Below are 18,693 nucleotides of genomic sequence, written 5' to 3' on the forward strand. Positions count from 1 at the left end.
TTAGGCATATCAAATATTGTAGGTTTAAGGTGCGGAAGGATTAATTTTTAAAACTGTTGGAACAGACTGTGATTTTGACCCCTGACAAAAAACATATAATTATAAGCTATACAACATATAAAACATGTTACATTAAATAAACGGTATTCAATGCTTGATGATTATTTTTACAACATGTTCGTAAAATAATATTTATAATTTAACAAAAGGTGATTGTTGTGAATTTATGTTTATATGAAAAATCTGTAGTTTTTTCATATTTTTAGTGCTATCATACATAGCTGTTATGTTACTTATCTATATTTTTTAATAAAATTCGTTTTGAACATTTTAAAATATAGTTTATTATAAAAATATCCCATCTTTATCATAAATAACTAGTAAATTTGTGATAGGTTTACAATTTCTTGGCTCACTACACTATAACTCCCTGTATCACAGGATATACATTTATTACTAAGACATAACAGGATATTACATTTAACTTTTTTGAGATTTTGATATGATTTAATAACGTTTTCCATTATTACTTTCTGTAATTTTCTCTTCTATAAATAAGTACATGAATATATTGGATTACATTAGATACAAAACAAACCTATAAAATAAGGTTTATAATCTTTATATAAACCATGCAATCACAGCCTATACTACTTAATATTACATAAGGTTAAAAATATATAATTTATATCAATTTAGAGTTGTATATAATTTTTAGTCTGCCACCTCTGCCAGAGCATCAATAAGTTTAAAAAATATGCAGACGAAGTATTTAACAAAAATATACCTACCTACATAATATACTCACCTCGCCTTATATTATAATATAATTACTAACATTGACACATTGCAGGCTTTACAGCAATATAAATGGATAATTCTAAAAAGGAATGTAAAAAAAAATTGCATTATCACGTTAAATATAAATAAACCCACGTATTCTTAGAAAATACAGACTCCAAACTTAGAATGTGTTCAGGATACGGAAATGACCCTTTCCTGACTCCAGACCCCTTAGCTTGAATTTTCATCGTGAACGTGAAGTAGAATTCATCGAGTAATTTTGTATGAAAATATGAACATGCGGTAAGTAGCAGAACTAAAATTTCCCTACAAAATTCATCGAGTAATTTCACGTCACGTTCACGATGAAAATTCATGGTAAGGGGTCTGATAAAAAGAGTTCGACACCACTAAAGGAGCCTTTATTTTTTATAAATACGTGCACCAGCAGTCTTCTAAACAAACGCCTTCTCACCACTAAACATAATTGAGCTACTCCATCATCCTTTGTAGTCTAATAAACTCATCGATATGTCCCAACTCTTATCACAAACACTTGACGAGTCTAAGGCAAGATGGCCTGTGGACTGTGGACACCCACTTTACTTCTTCTTGTAGCCGTAGCTGTTGATGGCTGGAATAAAAAAAAACATGTGAAAGCTTATTCAAAGTGTAAAGGATAAAAGGCAGCCAGTAAGTAGTACTACCAATAAAATAAAAAAAAACGGCCTTGGATCAGTTGTTGCTCGCGAGTTTCGCTTCACCTAAAACATATTTGCTGCAATAGCGAGCAGAATACTATTCCATACCTACGCGTCATTCCATAAAATATTTAGATCATTATCAGCACTAGGGTGCACAAAAGGAGCCTCCTCGAGTGACGTATAACCTGCTTTTTATAATACACACATGAGCAATGAAAAAGTTTCTGTGACAGCACGTCAATGGCAGGTGAAACTTTTTCATTGCATGAGAGTATGCGATGCACCCTGGGCAGTCAGCGACTGAGACCAATCTGAGACCAAGCCGCACCACAGTGGTACTATTTCCCACAGACACGCTAACAAGAATAATCTCTCACCTCCAAACTCCTGATCGCACATAAGCAGCAGCTCCAACCACTGGGGTCCCGTGACTCGCGGCAGAGTGAGGGTTCCGCCGTAGCACTCCGGCAGACACTTGGGGCTGATGTGCTTGTGCAGCTGGTCCTTGTCACTGCCCATGAAGATGATGCGGGACCGCAGCTTCTCCTTCAGGAAGGGCTTGAAGAGTTGGAACACCATGTTGAAGATGTAGGGCTGGTTCACAATGTATAAGCCTTTGATCCTAAGCGGGATGCTTTCCTGGAAAGAAGGTTGGGTTTGGTTAGGAAGGTATAAGTGGTAGTAGTATTATTAAACGCTGACGCTGAGTTATTTTGTGAATTGTGACGAAGGAGTGTGAGTAGGAAGGAAGCACGGATGATCCTACAAAGTTGAAAATAATCAATGATGTCGTTTTTTATGGATGCATATTAAGAAAATTCTGTCCATATGGGTACAGGGGAATGATAGTGGTGGAATTGCAAGTTTTTAATTATATTGCTGATTATATCTTAATTACTTAATCATTGTAGGTACTCGTAAAAGCATGCCTTCATTTTATGACTTGATTATAATTACAAGTAGGTATCCCTATAAACTTTTATTGTCTTAATGGCACTAAGGAGGCAGTGATATCGATTCTGAAGGCAGAAATTCTAATTTTAACGCTGTCAAACAAAAAAAATTGCTAGTATAAAATGAGTTTTCAGGGAACAGTCATAGAGTCGAATTTTAAACAAAGAATTTAAGGTTTTGACAGCATTAAAATTAGAATTTCCGCCTTCAGAATCGACATCAGTATAGCTGGTAGTAGTGGTATACGTAAGTAAGTTTCATGTAAGTAATAAACAGAAAAGAATAGTTGACTGAATTTGGTCAGCTCTAAAATCTCAATCGGCAATAAAGCATAGTACTTACGGCCAATATTCGAACTACACTCACAGGCAATGAAAAAGTTTCATTGAAGTATGGAACGTGAGGTGGGACTTTTTCATTGCACGTGAGTGTATGAATGACGCCACCACAAAAACAAAACAAAACAAACAAACAAACCTGCAGCCAATCAACGATGCGCTTGGCGAAGGGCGGCGTGAACTGCCACACCTGCTGCATGGACAGCCCGTCCATGTCGAAGATGACCACGGCGCCGCAGATCTGCGTCTCCGGCTCCAACATGGCCGCCTCCAGGAACAGCACGCAGCCCTTGAACACCTCGTCCAGGGAGCACTTGTTGTGCTTCCATTTCTCTGGAAAAGGCGGGTGGTTTTTGGTTAGAATAGTGGAAAGCTACAGGAGAGATCATGACCGCTGTTGACGGTGCAGTAAGTGTTTGTTTCTCGTCAACATGATAAAAAGTTTTGATTTATGCTTTGAATTTACCAGTGATTTTTGTAATTTTTTTTGGGAAATGGGAAAGATAGGATCTTTTTGTGCTGAGAAATTACTTAAGTAACATTGCCTTTAGCGTGCTATGGAGAGAGCTATGCTTGGGGTTTCTCTGATGGATCGTATCAGAAATGAGGTTATCTGTCAGAGGACTAAGGTTACCGACATTGCTTGTCAAAATATGAAAGCTGAAGTGGCAGTGGACTGGTCATATTTGCCGAAGAACCGATAACCGTCGGGGTAGACGAGTTCTCGAGTGGAGACCACGAACAGGAAAACGCAGCGTGGGACGCCCTCCTGCCCTGTAGTGGTTGGATGAGGAAGGCCGAGGACCGAGTGTTGTGGCGCTCCTTGGGAGAGGCCTATGTCGAGCAGTGGATGATTATTGGCTGATGATGATTGCCTTTAGTGATAAAAATAATCTCTGTAAATGAATAAAAGCGCAAAGACCGCCGAAGATCTGATACCTCTTGAAACCTAACTACTGATCTGATAATAAATTCATCCGCGTAATTATCAGTACATTGCAATAAAGCGTATTTATAAGACTGCATGTGATGTAGTGTGTACAAGATCAGTTATTAACATTATACGTGCCTGCATTACCTTACAGTTTGCATGAAGTCACGTAGAATCTGAAATGTTTACAAGTCTAACGTGTAATTATGTGGATATGACGTTGGAATCATATTATACCTAGGTACATGTGCCTGCAAGGGGCAACATTGACTTGGTTCTTGAACTTTGCACGTTTAATCATTAATTTATCTTCTTGATTCTTGTAGTTGATGAAACCATAGACAAACATAGCAAGCACTCTTTATGTGCTACTGTTTTAATTTAACAAAGCCTTCGTCTGTTTTTGCCTTTTCCATATAAATAAGTACCTAAGTACCTACTTTGATTATATAACGTAAATGAATGAGAGAGAAAACTTCCTATTCTGAAGGAATACAAATTAGCACACTCTTTTTATTTTGGAAATTAGAATAATTATAGTTGTTAACCAATGTCCAAGCTAAAATTTGGAATCTAACAACTAATTTAACGTTTTGACCGTGCTTTATTTAAGTTAAGTTACCTAGATGCTTTCAGAATTGGCTGCTTGTTTCATCATTATTATTATTATGGTCTAAATAGAAACTAACTTCAGCACTGTCTTGTTAATTAATATGTGTATGCGATAGAATATAAAATAACACCTATAAGTAAAATGTTATAAAGTCAATAGAATAATTATAATAGTCTATCCGTATAGGAAGGTAAGTTTGTTTAAGAAGCGCATAGATACAACTTGGGTTTATTAGCACAATCATGTTGATGGATTCTTTTTATCAATTAACACTGCTATATAAACAATTTATTAGCATTTGATTAAAAGTGACCTCAGCTTCAGCCGGTTCCTAAAACTACGATTGATGTTACGAAATGTTCTATTTACGTAGTGTCGCTGTTCAACTATGGTGTAATCTTGTAGAGATAATTTTTATGTATTTTCTCTATTTGTACACAAAAACAGTACATAATTACAGACCATTACCTAATGTTGTTATGTCAAAAAATACAGCGATCGATAACAATCTGTATTACATTAAATTACTCTCAGTATAGGGCATTATTTTAGTAAAGAGGAGGTTATTCAATCCACAAATCCATGATCATCAAAAATTACCAAATACATGATGACCTCGATGGAAATGAAAATTTTCCGGGGTGAACGAAGCGCATCCAAATATATACTGCTGCTACACTCAGATATATATTTATATATTTTTTATGACGTCTGTCTGTTTGTAGTACTATAAAACACTATGTAATTTGTGTCATCACAAGATTCATAAGCGTAGAGATTCACGTGATATCGTCGGTCAAAACCATGATGATGATTACGAAGCATTATCATATTAATCATAATTTGTTCTGTATTTTGGTTTCATTTATTTGTTTACAGGTTTTGGTAAGATTAGATAAGGTAAGATTAACATTTCCAATACAACCTAGACAAATTGTGTTTGCTTCTTCTCCCTCCGCCCTACTCCCCGTGCTTGTGTGATCCAATAATTATGAATGTCTATGCGTTACACACTTTTGTCGGTTACGAGCATACCCTCCCTACAGGGACTTTGAACTCTGTCCTAATCTCGATATGGCCTAAATGGTGGACATGAGATACGGCCTACGGCCACCTAGGAAGTATTGACCCAATTGAACTGCGTTATAAAGAACATCTTATCAAACTGGTAAATAAATCTCACAAAAAATACACCATTGCGTAAACTAGATTAAAAAGGTATTCTGACGGACGTATATATTCCCATTTTGATTCTACTCACGTCTCAATGCAATTCTACGTACTTTCCACTTTTATTCTGTCAACTTTTCATTTCGCATCTACTCAGTTCCCAGTTCGCATCTACTCACTTCCCACTTCTCATCTATGTACTCATTTCCCAGTTCTTATGCGATTCTACGTACTTTCCACTTTTATTCTATCAACTTTCCAGTTCGCATCTACTCAGTTCCCAGTTCGCATCTACTCACTTCCCAGTTCTCATCTACTCATTTCCCAGTTCGCATCTACTCACTTCCCAGTTCTCGTCTACTCACTTCCCAGTTATCATCTTCTCACTTCCCAGTTCTCATCTACTCACTTCCCAGCTCTGATGTACTCCCTTCCCATTTCGCATGTACTCACTTCCCAGTTCGATGACGAGGATGCGGCGGCCCAGCTGGTCGCGGTTGGGCAGCACGGTGAGGATGTTGTGGTTGAAGATGTTCTGCTCGCGGCTCGGCAGCAGACCATCGTACTGCTTCTGGTGCTTCACCTTGAACGCGTAGTACCGCTTGATCTGCGAACGGCGGCTACGGTTAGTGAATGTTCTAGTGGTGGCTAGGGCCTGTTTCATAATATTGTCTGTGTCTTCTATTCCACAGGTAGCCATTATCCAGACATTGTGAAACAGGCCCTTATGTACAGTTTTTATAGCTGTATTGGATGATATAACCACTTAGTTTATTAGAGTATGGTTATTATTAGTTCCTGTAAATTCTAACTGCTATGCCCAGAACCCTGGGTACCATTCCCGGCTGGGGCAGAAGACAGAAATATTCGGTCTTTTAACCTGCACTGGGACAGAAGACATAATTATATTCGATCTTTAGTATGAAGTAATGAACTTTTTTTAACCAATGGCCAATTATATGTACTCACGAGATCGTATGCGCTCTCCGGGTAGAACTTGCAGGGCCGCAGGAAGCGCACCAGCCACGCCTCGTTGTCCAGGGGCACCAACAACTCTTTTTCATCTGGAAATAATATAGTTTTTTTATTAACACAACTTACCCTCAACCTTAGCCATCATAGCATAGCCTATTTTACGGGTTGCCCACTTACCCGACAACTCTCTCAGCACAAGCTTGCTTGTGTTGGGGTCCACCAACCCGCACTTGGCCAGCGTGGTGGACTAGGCCTAAACCCTTCCTTCATTGGAAGGAGACCCGTGCCCCAGCAGTGGGGACGTAATGGGTCGTGGTGATGATGATGATGACTATTAGTTGTGAAACATTTTTCAGAGGATTATATGGTAGAATGTATACTTAGATATACAAACTATACCTAGAAGATAACATCCTCCTCGTTCTAGCTAGGTAGCTAATTAATAATATGTTCGACCACTAGTGATTAGTATTCTAGTGAGATTATGCTAGTACCTGTACCTTCTAGGTACTACTGTAAGTTTAATGACATTTTAATCGTGGAAATTGCATTCCCTGTACGTGGAAGATGATCATAGTTTAATTAAAAACCCATTAGGTATTGAAATAAGTACAATATAATCTAGTTAGGTACCCTATTATAACAAAACTTGTTAATTATCCAATGTATTGAAGGTACATTATACCTATACTCGTAGTATAGTGAGAATATGACAGTAGGTACCCTTTATACAATGGTAAATATAATGAGAAACGTAAAAACTGAAAATAAATATTTTGGCTTCCTATGCTAACCTATGTACCATGCATAGCTCGTAAATAGGTAAGTCATTATTTCATACCATTACAAGAATATATTATTAGTGTTCTTTATTTGGAGATTCGACTATATTAACGTATAACACAATACAAGGAACTGTGAGCAAAGTATCAACCATCAAAATATTTATATAGATTCTAAAGTACTTCAGTGCTCTAACGGGATTGTTGAACTTCTGAACAAAAAGTGTGGGTAGTAGTGACATGAGCGTTTAAAACACACTGGACAGTAAATAGGTACATTAAATTGATGATTTTTTTGTATTGATTTGACATAAGCAGAAGTAAGTACCTACATATGTATAGGTAACTGTTATATCTGAATGTTCATAAATATTAACTGCAAACTTAACTCTTCTTTTTCTTTCTTCGTTTACTTACTCGGCCTCCGTCGAGAACAGACGTACATGGCAAATAAACCATAATTAAATAATCGCTTGCAAAATCGTGACCTAGATTTGTTAAACGTGTTTAAAATATTGATAGTAAAAAAATGTATCTGACATAAGTGAACTATAGACAATAAAATGAGTGCGTCGACGCCTCGCAGCCCGCCGGCTGCGCCTGCAGCCGCGCCCCCCGCGCCGCCCGCGACGAGCCCACGCAGGGAATGTGCCCAGATACTGTCCACTCCAGAGATCCAGGACTACATGAACAGGATTGACTGTTGTTTAAACGCTATCTGTGCTATTGCTACCGAGGGAAAACTAAATACCGACCAAAAAATTAGAATCCACAATTTATGCCGGAAAGTAGGAAGTGAGACCTCACATATAGCGGTTCTGTACCAGGCTTTGGGGCAGAACACTAGACAAGCCTATACCGCTCTGGATGCAGTTCAAGATAAAAATAACCTGTCCCAAAAACTTGAAGATCTTAAGTGCATTATAAGTGAAACCCCAAAATCTCATCCCGGAACCTCCACCTTCGCCGATATCCTGAAAAAAGGACCATTGCCCCATATCCAGCCCAACCACTCAAGTTCGGTAGCTATCTACCCTAGTGACAGAAATAAATCAAGTGAAGACACTAAGTCACTAGTCCAGAAAATTATTAGCCCCAATGACATGAAGCTGCATGTCACGGGGTTACGAAAGACGAGAAATGGAGGTGTCATCATCAGCACCGACACTAAGGAGGATATCGAGAAATTGAAACAGTCGAAGCAGTTGACGACCTCAGGTCTTACCATCGATGAGCCCCATAAACGAAAGCCCAGAGTTGCTATCATCGGAGTTCCTGTGAAGATGCAGGACTCAGAAGTTTTCAACTACCTCTACCACCAAAACCTCGCCGACAAACTCCAGGATACTACCCAAGAGTCCTTTATGAACAGTATTAAATTAAGTCATAAATCTGGTATGAGAGATGCTAAGACCTGCAATTTTATCGTCGAAGTTCCAGCAATGATACGCAATGTCCTTATAGCCCAAAGAAGAGTATTCCTTAACTGGTCGTCCTGCCCTGTGAAAGATTTCACAATTGTGACCAGGTGCTACAAGTGCCAGCAGTATGGCCACGCGGCCAAGTCGTGCCGGGAGACGATCGCTACGTGCGGCCACTGCGGGGAGAGAGGCCACGTGCAGAGCGAATGCACCAAAAAGGCTGAGCCGCCAAAATGTGCTACCTGCCTCCACTTCAACAAGCCCTGCAATCACAAGACGGGAGATGCCGAATGCCCAGCTAAGCTTATAGCCCAGAAACGGTACATTGCGTCAATTAATTATGAAGACGTCTAAAGGCGCCTCTTATTAAGTAGTCTAATTTGAACTTATTCATGTATAATATGATGTATGTACTTATCTTAATTTAATGAACTAGATTAATTCTACATAAGTAATAGAACACACGGAACTGTCCTACTAACCATAATAATAAACCCTTACCTAAGCTAATTTACACGTAAACAATGTATCAAACTAAATCTAAACAGACTTGAGAAAGAATTTTAGTATGTACTTAATACCTATCGATCTTGACCCAGTTTTCTAATATATATGATGATGCGGTCACCTCTGCACGTTGTACATATACACAATTATTCAGCAAACAATTTTACTTCTACTTAGCACATTCCTTTTACATAATTTTGCCTTGTTTAAACTTATTCATAATATTAAGATGTTTAGTTACTAAGATTATTTAATTAGATGCTTAAGTTTCTCTATGTAACTTTTTAATCTGTAACACAGGAAAAACTCTGTTATTTCCTAGTTCAGAGCAGTATTTCACCTACCTTTAGATTTAAGAGTTGACCTATTTTTAAAATATGTATTACCTATAGTTATCTGAATAAATTTATTCTTATTCTTATTCTTATTCTTCAGAGACGGAGTTCTACTTGATCGTACATTTTATCTGTGCTACCACAAAAAACTGTAAACACTGTTTAACAAGTGTTTAAAACGAAATTTGACAGATTTTGTAGGCGTTTGACAGCGCTAAACACCTGTTAAATACTGTCTAAGTTTTTGTGGTAAGGCCCTATATGTTTAGACTTTTATACGCCAAGCCAAATAACACATACTTAATGTATCTCATATATTATCTACATTATACATCAATGCTTTTTTATCGTGAAGTTGGTTAAAAAAATACATCTATCGTAAGGCTGTTATTTAGAACTTCTTCTGCAAGTCAATAGATTATGTACTTGAACTGTTGTTCTCGAGTTGCTAAGATTTAAAGCCTATCATTACATTCAAATAGCCACATTATTCACCCCAAGTTCAAAGGATAAACCAATTACTTTGCAGGAAAACAAAGGGTTTAATTCTACAAACTGTGAATACTGACTATTTATGTTTTATGACTTTTGACATGTGTGGTAATGCGCTCATTACACCATTCTTACCATTTAATTCGCAGGTTGGTGTTTATACATAGCGGAGTGTGTTCGCTAATGCCTGGCAATATCACAATCAAATAGCAAGTCACAGTGGTTCTGGCTACTTGGTCGCCATTACTGGTATGACATCATCCCATCGTCCGCGCTTTCTAAGCAGTCAACTATACTCCACTCTACTCCGTATGTTTACAAATAGGCATAAGTACATAGATACATACAGTTCATTGGCATTTAGAATAAGTTTAATTATAATTGAACTTGAAAGTAAGTTGACCTAACTATGAATTTAACAGTGGCAATTTTATTGTATTGGTGTTTTGCCTGCCATTACTGTTGTTGCTGCTATAGCAGATAGAAAAATACTGATTGTTTCTATTTATGTATAGCAAGACTAAAATGATCTTGATTAACATGTTAATACTCAAATCTAGATGTTTTCATGACCATAAGAAGATATAAATAACGTCTGCCCCAGTTTGGACTCGAACCTAATTGCACAGTACGGTACCTTTATGTTTCTTTTTTATCTATACTACATACGAGTAGCAAAAAAGCCTGTGGTCGTTGGAATCGTTGCTAAGTATTATTATACTAACTTGGCGAGGCCATGGGTGAGAGTACATTGCTCTTTGGTTTTTTTACTTGTTATTTCACCCTTTCAAGTACTACAAAGCTATCTTGCAGGCTCTGACTACGTTCCATCATTGAGTTATAATCTTATAATGTACTCATTCCAAAATGATTTTCTACTTATATGATAACTATTATTGACTCAACGTAAAATGCACACATAAATAGCCTGATAGGTAGGTATCTAAGTTGAAAATATGCTCGAGGAGTTTTTTTCCATATTTCTTGACCTGAGCGACTGAGCCTTTGTGAAATGGTGGTAGACCTGTGGTAGTCCAATCTATTCCTATGAACAACCTTTGTAGCCTTATAGGTACTCACAAGTCACAAAGGACATGGGAGTTACCATCGACACAACAAACGTAAAGAAGCTACCCAACAACTCACCAATAAGCAGCCGCTTCAGATCCTCAATGGCCGCGTTTGTTATTTTACCCTTTCAAGCTATACAAAGCTACGTTGCAGGCTTGGCCACAAAAAACCCTGATGCGCGCATGGGTTATCATCGGCACCACAAACACCAAGAACCTACACTACTCACCAATAAGCAGCCGCTTGAGATCCTCAATGGCGGCGCTGACGACCTCGGGGGTCTCCCGCAGCTCGCGGCGCGCCACCTCGCGCACCGCCTCGCGCGGCTCGTCCAACTCGATCTGCAGCAAGAAGTCCCCCAACTGCACGGCAGGGAGGCGTTCTACGTCCGTCAGCATGTGCTTGGATACTGGAACAAGATGGTAATGGTATTCACTTGTGAAATAATAACCTAAACTTTCTAAACAACGTTAAAAACCTCCGAAGAACTTACTCCCGAATTCAAAGAGCTGTTTTGCTTTTTCCACTTTAAAAAAAGATTTGTTATGATACCAATTATGGTATACGAATTTCGACTTTTTAACTGACACAAAGAGTTGTGTTAGCTATAACTATTCCTTTGTTAAAAATTGTTGTTATTTTCCAATATTTTTAAATATGTTATAATTATTTTGTGCATTTTTGTCGCTTACAACACATGATTAAAGACGATACTGGCAACACAGGATTAAAAAAGTAGGGATCAGAAAAAAAATATGAATGGCGGTTCGAAGTTACAATTGTTACAAATGTGCATGTGAATTACTGATAAATAAGCTTTGTTACTGTTTAAAAAGTTTAAATAAAGTGTAAGTGAGTAATTAAGGTGTCTAAATTAATAATTCAGAAGTGAAAAGACCAGCTCACCGATCGGTATGTACATATTTACGTAATAATTAGAAAAACATGTTGTGTTTCTCAGTTTATTGTGAGTTTACTAACGATGCATGTAACGATTGCTATCTTTAGAGTACCTAAAAGCACCAAAATAACATGAGATTCTAAGTTTGGTAGAGAATAATTATGGCTTCTGTATTTACACCGGATTTTATTTTAAGTTAGAGGCCTTGTTCACGAACATGAACTAACTGATCAAAGTGGTACTTAAACTGAACTGTAAATAAACTGAACAAACGAACATGATCATCAACCAGCAATAAACTTGTCTGGATCTGCACGTGGTCCTCTTCTAAGAGTCCTACAGTAGTTAGTAGTTGCTACTTAGTACATTTGTACGCGTGACTGAGTTTCTTTTATACCTAGTTTATTTTATAATTGTATGTGCTCTATTTAAAATTCTCATTACGTAGGTGTTTAATTAGGGAGCATCCGAATTTTGAATTTTTTTCAACATTCATTCAGCTTCCATAGGTACCTACGTAAATTTTAGACAATCTGTCATTTTGCCCGCGATTCTGCCAATATCATGTATTGGATAAAAAGTGTTCTGCCAATATCATGTATTGGATAAAAAAGTGCTCTGCCAATGTCATGTATTGAGTTGACATAGAAAAAAAAAGTATTCAGCCAATGTCGTGTTTTGGATTAGTTTTAAGTCATTAAAAAAATTATACAAATCCGCCATTGCCGTGTTTTAGATTAGACAAATATTACAATTATCAGTTTAAAATTAAATAAATAAACCTAATATTAATTAAATTGAAAATATACATTTTATTAATGGAGATAATTTTCTTCCTTATCCCTTCCTTATCCTTTTATACTACGTAACTTACTTATTGACAACATGTACTGACTTATAGCAACATGTCTGATGATAGTAATTGTACTCCACCTATTACGGAAGAAAGAAGAAAAAGGAAAAGTTACGATCCACTGGAATCCCCCTTTACTAAGCGGCGTTGTAGTAGGTCACGACCATCCCGCTCGAGATCTAGGTCTCGCCACAACAGACCGCATAGGCGACGCAGACACACCCGTTCGAGCTCCGTACATACTCCGAGTAGGCGCAGAGGAAGGAGTCGACCCCGCGCTCGTGGCTCTCACAAGCAGCACTGGGAACACAAATACGAGGCGAGACATTCTACGAGTCCGAGTACCAAGAGCTCAGATAGTTCTCGAAGCAGTGAGTCTTTCTCCTCACATCGGTCGCGATCAAAAGCAAGACGTTCCAGCTCAAGATATCGCAAGCGAGAGGCACGTCCAAGTCAAGGACGGTCTCATAACACCAGCATGATGGAACGATTTATTGATGCAATTAGCAACGGAAGAAACTCTTATGCTGGTGCTCATGAAGTTATACCTAAATTCGACCCTAGCCAGAGGGCACAATCTACTAAGGCTTGGATTAAGAAAGTTAAAGAGACTGCAGCCATTTATAACTGGAGTGACAAACAGACAGTTTTTCACGCTTTACCTAAATTGGCCGGTATAGCTCGAACATGGTACGATGGACTGACTTCGGTGAACTTAACTTGGAAAGAATGGCAAAGAAAACTGTTGCAGAATTTTCCCGATGATCGTAATTATGCGGAGAGACTAACAGAAATGTTAGCGAGGAAGAGCCGCAGGGAGGAGAGCCTGGAAGAGTACTTTTACGATAAATCTCGATTAGTCAGTCACTGTAACATCAAAGGAAAAGAAGCCGTAGATTGCATAATTCATGGCATATTTGACCATAACATCAAACTAAACGCTCAAGGGGCTAATTTTAAAAGCCCGACCAAATTACTAAGATATTTACGCAGTATTACGGTAAAAATCTTCAAAGATGAAAAACATCCTAACGCTGCCGCTGCTATAAAAAGATCTATGCACACACCTCAACAAAATGATAATTCATCCAACCATAACAGACATGTACCTAATAATCGAATCTGCTTTAATTGTGGTGGCCGTGGTCATTTTGCCCCTATTTGCAGTAAAGCACCACAGAAGTGCCTAAAATGCGGTCGGATGGGACATATGACTTCATATTGCAGAAAAGATAGAACGACAGAAGGCGCTCGTCCAAACCAGAGTATCGATAGCAAAAATACTGACGTTCAAATACAACGTATTACTGACCAGAGAAAATCGGGCATCATATACAATAAACTTGTACAAGTCAATGGTAAAACGAAGAGTGCATTCATTGACTTTGGGAGTCAGTGCACTGTAATCAAAGATAGCGTAGTAAATGAATTAAAAATACAAGTTTATGATGATAACTTACCATGTATAAAGGGTTTCGCGTTCGGAAAAATGCAACCCATAGGAAAAGTTGATATAGACCTTACACTTGATTTCATTGAAGTTAATGTCCAAGCTTATGTCGTACCAGACGAATTTTTAAGTACAGACATTCTTGTTGGTCAAAATGTTACTGAACTTCAGGATATAGTTGTATTTAAGACTAGCTCGTGTCTCGTACTCTACTCGGACAAATCAGAGGCTAACAAAATTAACATACACGTTATGGACGACATCTCTATTAACGGTATGCAAGCTATTAAAGTACGTTGTGATGAGAATTATACTGGTCACATTTATATACCTGGGAGCACATCTTTCAAGATCGGAGAAGAAATAATGATTTTGCCAGGAGTTTACTATGTTGAAGATGGTATCAGCCATATACCCGTTATAAGTTTTGTAGGTGGTGCGGTCACTTTAAAGAAAAATAGACTAGTGGCGAGAGTATATTGCTTACCGTCACTAGCAGAATTAATTCCTACAAAACCACCACCAGAGTTTGAGGTAGGTACGGAAAATTACTTTTACACAGACTGACCAAAATAATGATCCAGGACTTATTACCATAGACATGCTAAACGTAGGAAATGACGTTTCATATGAACATAAAACAATGCTTTTAGACTTATTAAACGAATTTAGAGATTGTTTTGCTTTAAATTTAACCGAATTAGGTACTATGAACATTACACAAATGCATATTAAGCTGCAAGATGACACCCCAGTTACATACAAACCATACAGATTACCTTATAGTGAACGGTTAATAGTTCGTGACTTAATCAATGAGCTCCTTGACACAAAAATTATACAAGAGTCCAATTCATCATACGCGAGTCCCATAGTCCTTGTAAAAAAGAAAAATAATGATTACCGACTATGCGTTGATTATCGGGCATTAAATAAGAAAACTTTTAAGGATTCATATCCAATGCCTGTAATAGATGATATTTTAGATCGTCTTAGTGGTAAATCATACTTCACTAGCTTAGACCTCAAATCTGGGTACTATCAAATTCCCATGGCAGAGAGCTCTAGACACTTAACTGCCTTCGTGACTCCCGATGGTCATTACGAATACACGCGAATGCCGTTCGGACTTGTCAATGCACCAGCTGTATTCCAGCATATGATAAACAAGGCCCTTGGAAAAGACAGGTATGAGTTAGCGATTCCCTATATGGACGATTTATTATCCCCAGCATCAACTATAGATGAGGGACTACTGAAACTTCGAAAGATTCTTGCATCGTTGCGTAATGCCGGTTTAACACTAAATATTGCGAAATGTCATTTCTTTCAAAAGAACCTCGACTATCTAGGCTATGAAATTTCAAGCGACGGTCTTAGACCGGGCAACCGAAAAATTGAGGCGGTGGCATCATTTCCAACACCTACGAATGTTCACCAAGTCAGGCAATTCGTAGGACTAGCAAGTTTCTTTCGCCGATTCATTCCCGGATTTGCTAGCATAGCAAAACCGTTAACACTTCTTACCAAGACGAATACTCCCTGGCAGTGGCAAAAAGATCAAGATGACGCCTTCAAAACGTTAAAGTCCAATTTGATTGCTAGGCCTATTCTTGCCCTGTACAACCCGAAATATATTACTGAGGTACATTGTGACGCAAGTAAACTTGGCGTTGGTGGAATTTTACTTCAAAAGGCAGACTTAATCTCTCCGTTCAAACCGGTCGCATATTTCAGTAAGCAAACCTCAAAAGAAGAAGAACACCTACATTCATACGAGTTAGAAACTCTGGCCGTGGTATTATCTTTAAAAAAGTTTCGTACATACTTAATAGGTCTTCCGTTTAAGGTATACACCGACTGCAACGCACTTATAACCACATTGACCAAACGTGATTTAGTGCCCCGAATTGCTCGATGGTGGTTGTTACTGCAAGAATACAATTTTAGTATTGAGTATCGACCCGGAGAAAGCATGCGGCACGTGGATGCTTTAAGCCGAAATCCTCTTCAAGGCACCGATCACGACGATCACGACGATGCACGTGAGTTCGAGGTCATGAACGTAACCACTACTGAATGGCTACAATCTGTCCAAATGTCGGATCCGAAAATTAAATTGATTACCTCAATTATTAAAGCTGGCCGTAAAGAGGTTAGCGACATCATGGATAGTTATGAAATTAAAGATAATAATATATACAAAAAAATTAACAATGAATTGAAATGGGTTGTACCAAATGGCGCCCGGTGGCGTGTGTGTCAGCTCAGTCATGATGAAGCGGGTCACTTTTCAGTAGAAAAGACACTGGACAAAATGAAAAAAGATTATTGGTTCCCTAAGATGAATAAATTCGTTCGAAAGTATGTCTCAGCATGTCTAAATTGCGCGTATAGCAAAACCTCTACTGCAAAAAGAAGTGGCTACCTGCACCCGATTCCGAAAACAAATATTCCTTTCCATACGTTGCATATGGACCACCTGGGCCCGTTTATCAGGAGCCGAAACGGTAATTCGTACATTTTAGGAATCATAGACGGGTTTAGCAAATTTATATTTATTAAGCCGGTTAAAAATCTTAAGAGTAAAACCACCATCAAGATCTTAGTCGATATATTCAGTATGATCGGATGCCCGAAAGTTATTATATCTGACAGGGGGACAAGCTTTACCTCTGCTACATTTAGTAAATACATGAAAACCATCGGGACGAAACACATTCTGAACGCGGTAGCAACGCCGCGTGCTAATGGGCAAATTGAGAGGTACAACCGTACTATATTAGAGTCCCTTGCAGCGTCTAATCATGGCATGGATGAACGAGACTGGGATTGTCACGTGAATTCCGTGCAATGGAGTTTAAATAACACTCAAAATAAAGGCACTGGTCTATCCCCGTCAGAGATAGTATTTGGGCATAGGACCGTCAACCCTTCGGAGGGCCCAATCCTTAATGCAGTTCAAAATGCGTTGGTTTCTGAGTCAGAAAACAAAGAAAAAATTACATCTCCGATTGTCAGTGATGAGGAGAATATGGTGACAGAATCGGTTAAAAATACTATAGATGAAACACGAAGTATAGCGCGTGAAACCGCTGCAGAAACTATTAGGAAAAATCAACAGGCTATGAAAACTCGATATGATCTAAATAAAGCACCCACAAAGTTCTTTGAATTAAATGATCTTGTAATGATTCCAAATCATAATTATCCAGCAAACGGCAAAAGCAAAAAACTATTACCAAAATTTAGAGGACCATTTAAGATAAGCGCTGTACTTAAAAACGATCGTTATCAAGTATCTAGCATAGACGGACATTCAAAACGTAAATACAAGAGTGTCTACCCTGCTGATGCATTAAAAAAATGGATTACTTTTGCGACATCAGATGAAAGCGACAATGACGATGACTTAGAGACTACTGAAAATGAAGATGACTCGAACGATAATGTCGTTATGACTAACACTAATGAACTACTATGAGTTGGACTAGCCTATTTACAAATCAATCCTACCATCATTTGAGTCCCAATCCCATTAGTTAACATTTTCAGAAAGACGACACTCATGTGATTAATGCAGCTGAGTAAAGCTGAAGAATGGATTATATGTCGCTGAAGGGCTAAAATTAGAAGGTATGTGTAAACCTAGTCTACTATTTCTTGTTAAGGTGACTGCCTGCGATAAGCAGCACTCACTGGTACTATTATCTGTTAAGGTGAGATTGACTGTGGTAAACAGCACTCACTGGTACTATTATTTGTTAAGGTGACTGACTGCTATAAGCAGCACTCACTGGTACTATTATCTGTTAAGGTGAGATTGACTGTGGTAAGCAGCACTCACTGGTACTATTATCTGTTAAGGTGAGATTGACTGGTAAGCAGCACTCACTGGTACTATTATCTGTTAAGGTGAGATTGACTGTGGTAAGCAGCACTCACTGGTACTATTATTTGTTAAGGTGACTGACTGCTATAAGCAGCACTCACTGGTACTATTATCTGTTAAGGTGAGATTGACTGTGATAAGCAGCACTCACTGGTACTATTATCTGTTAAGGTGACTGACTGCTATAAGCAGCACTCACTGGTACTATTATCTGTTAAGGTGAGATTGACTGTAATATGCAGCACTCACTGGTACTATTATTTGTTAAGGTGAGATTGACTGTGGTAAGCAGCACTCACTGGTACTATTATCTGTTAAGGTGAGATTGACTGTGGTAAGCAGCACTCACTGGTACTATTATTTGTTAAGGTGACTGACTGCTATAAGCAGCACTCACTGGTACTATTATCTGTTAAGGTGAGATTGACTGTGATAAGCAGCACTCACTGGTACTATTATCTGTTAAGGTGACATTGTGTTTAGCAATGCTAACTGGTACTGAATTAGACTCATGGATTCAT

At 38.2% G+C, this 18,693-nt stretch overlaps 1 protein-coding gene across 2 annotated transcripts in view; it reads right to left on the bottom strand.

Moving 5' to 3' along the window:
• Positions 1-319: 319 nt before the first annotated feature.
• LOC105381742 (alpha-tocopherol transfer protein-like) overlaps positions 320-18,693 on the bottom strand; it is a 29,635-nt gene continuing 11,261 nt past the window's right edge. For both annotated transcript variants that reach the window (XM_011551537.3, XM_011551538.3), the window contains exons 2-7: positions 11,306-11,485; positions 6,463-6,557; positions 5,947-6,100; positions 2,919-3,112; positions 1,865-2,126; positions 320-1,417 (exon numbers count right to left, since the gene is read on the bottom strand). In XM_011551537.3, the coding sequence (XP_011549839.3) occupies positions 1,386-1,417; positions 1,865-2,126; positions 2,919-3,112; positions 5,947-6,100; positions 6,463-6,557; positions 11,306-11,485 (917 nt within the window). In that variant the 3' untranslated portion in view covers positions 320-1,385. The remainder of the gene's footprint in view (positions 1,418-1,864; positions 2,127-2,918; positions 3,113-5,946; positions 6,101-6,462; positions 6,558-11,305; positions 11,486-18,693) is intronic.

Source organism: Plutella xylostella, chromosome 4 (assembly GCF_932276165.1).
Source record: "Plutella xylostella chromosome 4, ilPluXylo3.1, whole genome shotgun sequence".
Lineage (NCBI taxonomy): Eukaryota > Metazoa > Arthropoda > Insecta > Lepidoptera > Plutellidae > Plutella > Plutella xylostella.